General features: G+C 41.7%; 1 protein-coding gene across 2 annotated transcripts; it reads right to left on the reverse strand.

Moving 5' to 3' along the window:
* Positions 1-1,427: 1,427 nt before the first annotated feature.
* On the reverse strand, positions 1,428-4,162 carry LOC149285478 (large ribosomal subunit protein eL32-like). 2 transcript variants are annotated; one of them, XM_089495411.1, is made up of 4 exons: positions 4,137-4,162; positions 2,618-2,718; positions 2,350-2,531; positions 1,428-1,592 (listed from the first exon to the last, which is right to left on the reverse strand). In XM_089495411.1, exons 2-4 carry the CDS (start codon positions 2,711-2,713, stop codon positions 1,463-1,465), a joined length of 408 nt encoding a protein of 135 aa, XP_089351537.1. In that variant the 5' UTR covers positions 2,714-2,718; positions 4,137-4,162; the 3' UTR covers positions 1,428-1,462. The 2 variants fall into 2 exon arrangements, with proteins under 2 accessions (XP_089351537.1, XP_089351538.1); XM_089495412.1 differs by having other exon boundaries at positions 4,102-4,158.
* Between the last annotated feature and the right edge of the window lie 4,377 nt (positions 4,163-8,539).

Below are 8,539 nucleotides of genomic sequence, written 5' to 3' on the forward strand. Positions count from 1 at the left end.
AGTTCTCATTGAAAGAAAATCTCTACTGTCATTAAGAGGCGGCTTACTGGTTGATGCAGGAAAGAGTAAGTTCTTAAAGGTTCCATGCCAAACCTAAAGCTTTCAGAAGATACTTTAATAGCAATATATTGTGCCAGCGAAAGCCATTGTAGTAAAAGAAACGGTACATCAGTAGTTATTGTGGCTTCTGTCACGTATTAGTTGCAGGGCCTATTTTCTGCTGTTACAACCAAAGTGCTTATTAGAAATATAGAAAATACATTATTCTGTAATATCAGGAAATCTCTCTAAATAAAGAGTATAAACCTAACGAAATCCTCATTGCTTTCTTCACCCATCTGTGTTTGAGATAATCAGGGAAAACATCAGTCTCTGAGCTTGGTGAGAAACTCTTGGCTTCTTTACATAAAGCTTTTTCTTTTAGGAAGGGAATCACACGTTGACTTGAAGGGATAGTAATGCCTCAAAATCCAAGGGGCACTGCCTTACGCCCCGCAGCCAGGAACAGTAACATAAGATTGGGCACACAGCTCACCCAAGGCCTTAACATACTACTTTCTGGGGGTCGTGTATAAGATGCGTAAGCACCTGGTGCTACGTTTGAAAAATAGTCTTAGCACCTTAACATCCAATGGCATAATCCAATCAGCAGTAACTAATTTGGTTGCTATGGCGATTGGCCCACAAGCACTTTTTTTTTTTTAAAGCATAACTCCTATTGAGTCAGGTTGCTGACACTAACTCATTATCCACTTTGCAGTCCCAAGCTGAATTTGTAACAATGGTGAGTCTTATTCGTTGAGTGCATTTTAGTCTATACATTATACTTACATATCCTAGCTATGATTGTTAATTTAGCTGCATTCAAGCACCTTTTCTGCACTTGACTTTGTAGTTAGTGGTGGATTAGCATTAAAACCATTTCACGCCAGCCACAATACGAGGGAATAGAAATCAACTCGATGAGGAGCAGGAGTCATGTTTATGGGTCGACGAACCAAACTTTTCAGTGGCTATCAAAGCAGAGATGTGGGGGGATACACATTACTGTACAGTACCCTTCTACTCTAGAAAATAAGTCTCATTTATGCCTATATTTGCACACATAAGGAAACCTTTAATAGCCCGATATCCGATTATTCAGGATTGGGAATGGCAGAGAAAACACACTTGCTAGTCTCTTGGTGCGACTCTGCAGCTTCCCAATACGTGGGTAAGTGTGCCATATGTATACGTTTTAGGTCATTTTGCTGATACAACATGCTGTAATGCGTCTGATCTCGCAAAGTATGTATGTAAATAGGGGAATGGTTGCGCTGCACCTATGTCCTCACACCGAATTCCTTTAATACAGGGTATTTGTCTGCATATTCCCGCCATGCACCCCACATAAAGCAAATAAACTATAGTTTTCTTTTACTCTTTTATTGAACACAAAAAAGCAGCATCAGAGACCAGAGATTTATTCGTTCTCTTCACTGCGCAGTCTGGCGTTGGGGTTGGTAACTTTGATTGCAAGCTGTGCTGCTCTTTCAACAATGGTTTTACGGTTCTTGGAGGAAACATTGTGAGCAATTTCTGCGCAGAATGACCTGAAACAAGCAAGAAAACAGTCTTAATGCACAAGGCCATCCCACATAGAGGTTATTAGTTAAAAGGTGCTTTTCCACCTGTGCTGATTAAAAAAATTCTCTTACCAAATGCCCACAAAAATCAAAAACTTTACATCACTGATCATTTTTTGCCATAAAACCATAGCAAACGTAATTATATTCCCTCTTGGAGGCTCAGTCTCGTTTTTCGTCTCGTGTTCCATGTTTTATGTAAAATAGACAAATCTGAGAAGCATTTGGGCAGCAAATAGTACAAACAATGATATTTAATATTGAATTACAAAAGTGCTACATTCAGAGCAGGAAGAACCCTTAGACATCACTATAGCAGTTGATGACCCTTGTTTTTGGATGTTTGCACCGAGGTCCCTAAAACGCCCGTACAGTCTGTTGGTAGGCCCACTAATCAGGAGTAGCAAGTATTACATATCTCCCCCCCCCAAAAGCACCGCCTTTTTAATTTTATAGGTCCTGTGCATTCACAGGTAAAAGTGTCCCTTGGGTTCAACAAACCAAAAAGATTCTCTTTTGCAACTGCATTTAACATTATGCACTGCTTTACACTTAATTCACACAGATTAATGTCTAAGGTAAAGATGGGGCTAATAGATCTCCAGTCTGGCAATTATTTCTTTAAGACCCAAAGCATCCTTAAACTGCGCAAGCGTGAGACAAAATGCCTCAAACTGCACAATAAACCCAAGTGCCTTATCTATTTCTTCTCTCTTGTACTCACTTGTTGCTCATCATGAGAACCTCGAGCTCCTTGACATTGTGCACCAGGAACTTTCTGAATCCGGTGGGCAGCATGTGTTTGGTTTTTTTGTTACTACCATAACCAATGTTGGGCATCAGGACCTGACCCTTGAACCTCCTGCGGGCTCTGTTGTCGATACCTCTGGGCTTACGCCAGTTGCGCTGCGGAGATAAAGAGACTGGTTAACAGCTCGCCCGGTTTGAGAAGAATCACTGGGCACTTTAGGCACGCGGGACTCTTTACACACCTTAATCTTGACATAACGGTCTGACTGATGGCGGACAAACTTCTTTGTCCGTTTCTTGAGGATTTTAGGTTTAATAAGAGGTCTGAGGGCAGCCATGATACCTAGAGAAGGAAGAAAATACACAAACTTAATACAGGTGTTCAGACTTTAACGTGTCTACACAAAATAGCAGCTCACAAACACCGAAGTACAGCCGAAATGCACAATAATGTTTAGCTGAACAGGATTAGACCAAGTAATATTTCCGCTCTGTAGCAGAGAGTCTTCCTTTCGCCAGACTCTAAACTGGCCAAGGAATGGGTTCACTCTGCTGTCCTCTCCCTCCGTCAAAACAAGCTAAGGAGGTACTGGAGGCTCCTCAGACAGGGATCCGGAGGTTTAGGGGCGCACAGCGCCACAAGATAAATACCCACAGCTAGCGTCATGTGGAAAAGTTCTAACACAAAGATGGCAGAGACATAGAATTTGAAAGAAGAGCCATTGGGTCCATCATAGATAACTATGCTTATGCGCAACATGGTTAAATACTACTTACTGTATTAGCCTCTACCACCTCCGCTGGAAGGCTGCCCCACTTACCCACCACCTTCTCAGTAAAGATATTAAGCAAGCCACAAAAACAGATGTTAATTGTTAGCTCAATTACATCCACTTACTGGGAGGTCATTATATATATATATATATATATATATATATATATATATATATATATATATATATATATACATACACATACACACACACATATACATACACTACTTCACATCAAGTACTATTACTAAGCATCCTTACTTTCTATACAAACTCCCAACATTAATATTTTATCATAACATCTGCCAGCCTATTAAACAGCACCCTGGGGTACAAAACACTTCATTGCGTCACTTAGGCCAGCAAAGTGACACAGGCCGCATAGCCCAAGTAGCCAATTTAAGACGCTCCAGGTCACATGGCACCCGAAGGGTTAATACACACCGGGTCTCAATAGTTATTTATGCAACTTACGGAGCATCAATAAAGCCGTGAGGGCGGAAGGCAGCAGCCGCTCCTGCCCCTCTTTAGTGTAACCTGACGGATTTTATATCCCGTGTATATAACGTAAACGTTGTACAGAGCTACAGAATATGACGGTGCTATATAAAATTTCTAACAGTATACAGGCGAGCAGCCAAAATACACATGTGCCGATACATACGTATCTACGGCATTCCTACTAGGCCAAAATGTATTGCTCAGCAACACACAGTCCGCATTGCTATACTAATAAAGCTTCAGCAGGCGAAACACTGCACGACGCGGCATTTATAACAGCAGAGGCCTGGTGTTTGTGTAAGAAGCCATTTTACCAGCAGACATGCCCAGGACTGCTAAGTGTTAACGCCAAATATCTTACATACAAACGGTGTATTCTCCACAAATAACGGTACACAAAGAGAGAACGGAGACTGTGGATTAAAGAAATGAGTTAAAAAATACCAGTTTACCGAATTTAAATGCGGATGGTTCCCGATTCACTCACCAGTTCGCGGAGCCTGCCTTCTTCGCAGACAGCCCGGGGAAGAGAGAGAAGCTGAGCAGCTGGGCCGGATAAAGACGAGCCGAGTACCCGGAAGTATTATAGCGCCACCAGCGCATGCGGCGCCTAGTGGTATTACAGCCGCCGGCAGAGGTTTCAGGTGTATCTTTTGCATTGGATTTTGTATGGAAAAAAAATTACCGTACACAGGAAGGGCCCCTTCTCTGTATTCCCTACCTTGAGCTGCCATCTGTTCTATCCTCTTCTTCTGACATCCTTTCCTCACATTTTCTTCTTTCTTTTTCTCCCTTCTTACCTTCCTTGTCTGATTTTACATTTTTCATTCCAACCTCTATTTTGCTCCCCCCTACACATGCATATACAACCTAGACTTGTCACCTTTTCCTCTAGAAAATACCGGCCATTGTTGTGGGTCAGTGAGGAGGGAGTGACAAAAAGGGCAGAGCCACTTAATGTTGCATGATCCTACCAGACTGAGCTTCAGGCTCCCTGACAGTGGTACATTACTGATATTATTATATAGTGATCCTGACACTAACTGGGGTACAGTATAACACATATCATTATATACTCAGGCAGACACAGACCGTGGTACAGCATAATTCCTATCAATATATAGTGATTCAGACACTAAGGGTGGTACGGGTTAACTCTGTTCACTATATAATGAGCCATACTTTGATTATGGTACAGCATTACTCCCTTCACTATATACAGAGCCACACATTGATGGCGGTACAGAATTAAGTTAGACATTGACAGTGGTACAGCATAACTCCCATCACTATATACTGAGCCAGACACTGGTAGTGGTACGCTATAACTCCCATCATGTTTGTTTGCATTTCGTTGCTTTTTCACTCTCACTCCCTTACTCTTACTCATGCTGTCTCACACTTTCACTCACTCTTTGACACATGTTGCGGCACCTGATCAGATTGGACAAGAGTTAGTCAGTATGCCGGGGCCCAGGAGCAAGTCAAATTTTGCAGTAGTATTGTACCCTGAGAATATTTTTTCCCGTTTCAAATAGGCTTGATGATATGATAGATATTCCTCTGTTTGGTCAACCTTTCAATTTGGAGGTAAGGCACTTTAAACCTTGTACTTAGTTCTCAGGTATAATACACACAATCAATAATCAGTGACCAGATAGAAATCAGGTATGTAATAAAAGTGTAAAAATAATAAAATGTATTTTTTAATGTGTTTTTGTGCCTGTCTCTCAGGGGTTGGGGTCATTTGCTGCAGAATGTAACTGAGAGAAACTGACCTGGAAGCACCATTGACTTCCATTTCGTTGTAGTTGCAGATTATTATTAACTCTTTCAAGAAACCAGCATTAACCCATCAAATGTCATGATCACAATATCACAATCTGTGATCAAATGCCTGTTGAGCCTGTGGTTGATGGTAGGGCACACTTACCTGTATCACCACTCCAGCGGCAGATCAATCAATGTGCCCTGGAAGTGCCAGCATTTCCTTTAAAGCCCAGTTCAATGCATGTATGCCCTGTTTGTATGCATTGAAACGGGGATTACAGCTATAACAGCATTCCTGGTACATTCTCTGGGTTGATCCTTAAAAATCTTTCCCTACTATAAAGCGCTATATGTTTGAGGACACGTGGCCCCAACATACGGTAATGATACATATTATTGTCAAGGTAATAAACTTAAATCCTAATTTTATTCTAACAATATATATCTAACAATCAGTATATTTCTACTTGTATCTAACAATCAGTATATTTCTACTTGTAATCTACTTCTAATGTGAGACCGGAGTCCTTTTGAGGGCGCTGGGCCTATGGTCTTCACTGGGCCTATGGTCTTCGCTGGGCCTATGGTCTTCGCTGGGCCTATGGTCTTAGTTCTGCCTGAGTTGACTGCGGCAGATAGACACGAAGCTTGTCCAGGAGATGGCCAGGCCAAAAGGCGTTGTCTTCAGTGGTCCTGAAGCGGTAGGCGTATCTCCTCTTCAGGTTACTAAGGATAGAAAGAACACAGTGTTTAGTAATGAAAATACTGCCCCTTCCTCGGTAGCGCCACAGGTAACAAAGACCACGATGCAAATGGCGATAGAGATAACCCCCCCCACAGTTCATACAGGCCTGTTTCCATTTTTTGTTTTGGGTATGGGCAAAAGACAAAAACAGACATTCTAATGTCAGCTCTGCTAACATCCTACAAAACAGACCAATTCTTAAGGATTTACAAAAAAACTCACAAAGAATTAGTTTCCTAAAGTACTTATTGATACATAACAGTAAATATAGACCCTGTAAATTAAAAAAAAAAACATTAATTATGAGTTTGAACTTAATAACTTACCAGATCATCCCTTTGAACTGCTGAAATGTGACCCAGCAGTCCAGTGTCTCCTTGGTGGTCTTCACATCCCCTCTCACTCTGGCTTTCACTTGTTTTACATAGGCCTTAGGAGGGTATGGTGTACGGGCAGGAATGCTGCAAAAAAACAAATGGAGAAAACATTATTTCAGAGGTGAAGGAATGAGGTTGCAATTCAAAGGAGAGAAACATAACCAGATTGTAATGAGGACCAGGAGACTAGCACCTTGTTTGGGTGGTCACTGTAGGTGTTGCTACATCCACCTAGATGATACATTTATGGGCACTGTCCGGCACTCAGTGGGTACTGGTTAGTGTTACTCCAATCATGCAGCGTAGCCTAAGATTACAGGTGGACTAGAATGTTTCTAATAGAATCCAGCAGATGTTGATAAATATGGCGACCAGCTCAAACTGCAAGTAAAGTTATCCTCCTAGCACCATGGTGTTTGCTCATGCATCCCTTGATTGGCAGCAAAGAGCCTTTCACCATATTCAGCACAGGGGACCAGGGGTTCTTAAATGCGCTTGGCTGCATATACACAGCAGGCAGACATGAATGTCTTTAAAGGTCCCATTGCATTGCACTCTTTAAAGGGGGTTTTAGGAGGTATGTATAAAATATAATAAATCTTACACTCTCTGAGTTTTGCCAGTGTTTCCACGATCTAGAAGAACGGTCTGTTTTTTGAGGACATCTCCAGGTTGACAGATCTTTAAAGGTTGTCCTGAAGCACGAATCAATCGGTCCCCGGGTTTTCCACGACCTAGTAGTTCCCCTTTAGTAAGGATGTGCTTTTTGAGGACATCTTTGGTGGAAAAAGCATCTGTTCCAGGTTGACGAATCTTTAAAGGTTGTCCTGAAGCAGGAACCCATCGGTCCCCGGGGTACAACAGCGCTGCACAGAGAAACACATATATTACATTACATTTCATTAACATGAAATTATTAATGCTTATCAGTAAGCAGAGGTTAAGTGTTGTTGACAGAGGTTAGTGGGAAACATGATACATTGTGGCAACCATCTTGTCCAATTAGCAGGGCACAAAATTTTCCACATTCTCACCTCTCTCTAGAAGTTCCTCAGACAATGGCACTTTGTAGATCTCACAAAGTTTCAGGATCTCGTGGTACTGCCACAAACACTTCATCCGGTACTTGTCCACCTTTTCTCCAATCTCTTCGCCCATCGTAGATGGCTGAGAGTGGGCGTCCACTGCATAATTCCAAGTCCGGACGGTACGACTGTGATCCAACCAATGTTGGGGCTGGGTGTTACTCTGTGGGAATATAAACACAAACACAACCTTTCAAATTGTTGAAAATGAAATTGTTGATGAACAGATATCTTATTAATGTCTATGAACTATTAAATGTATCTGTTTGTAAATTTGACACTGAACGGTGATTTATTTTCTCCATTTTACTGAAAATAGCCAACCCTATCAAATATATCGTTTAAAACCATCTCTCATTCTTGAGCTGCATTACGTACCTTTACTCTGCGCTTTTGATCTCTGTAATCCTTGATGACATCTTCCATGTCCTCAAAACTGAGGGGTCTCTTCTCCTCAAGGTCAATTGGGGGCAATTTTAGAAAGCGTGAATTGCTGCTCTCACTTGGCTCACCATAGCTGGGCGGAGATCCCCTCGCTGTACCGTCGACATCATCAGGACACAAAGGTTTCTGTCCTCTTGGAGAAATGGGGGGGAGTGTTGTAGCTACAGACAAACGATAACAAACAAAGTTAAAGTATTATAATAAAGATGTGTACATAACTTTACCCCTAAATCTCTGGAATTTTGTCATAAGCAATTACGTCATCACACCATTGTCCCTAAAGCCACTGACGCTGTGGTTGGGCCGTTGGTTTTGGATTGTGGGGACTTAGACAGTCCCCACAATCCAAAGCCAACGGCCAGACTTTTTGCATTGCACTTGACTTTTTAATTTTGGTTTAAAGTGGGTTTTTAGTTAGGAATGATTAAATAATAAATGTTAATTAAAGCTGTGGACAAATATATTTTCC

This window comes from Sceloporus occidentalis, unplaced genomic scaffold (assembly GCF_023333645.1).
Source record: "Sceloporus occidentalis isolate IW3139 unplaced genomic scaffold, rSceOcc1.0.p SCAF_79, whole genome shotgun sequence".
Lineage (NCBI taxonomy): Eukaryota > Metazoa > Chordata > Lepidosauria > Squamata > Phrynosomatidae > Sceloporus > Sceloporus occidentalis.

What these genes read in the sequence shown, in the direction of transcription:
- LOC149285478 (XM_089495411.1), bottom strand. Translation starts at nt 2,713, where the DNA reads ATGGCTGCCCTCAGACCTCTTATTAAACCTAAAATCCTCAAGAAACGG. An exon ending in ACCGTTATGTCAAGATTAAG is followed by an intron (nt 2,532 to 2,617) that starts GTGTGTAAAGAG and finishes TTATCTCCGCAG; the next exon opens with CGCAACTGGCGTAAGCCCAG. An exon ending in GTTCTCATGATGAGCAACAA is followed by an intron (nt 1,593 to 2,349) that starts GTGAGTACAAGA and finishes TGCTTGTTTCAG; the next exon opens with GTCATTCTGCGCAGAAATTG.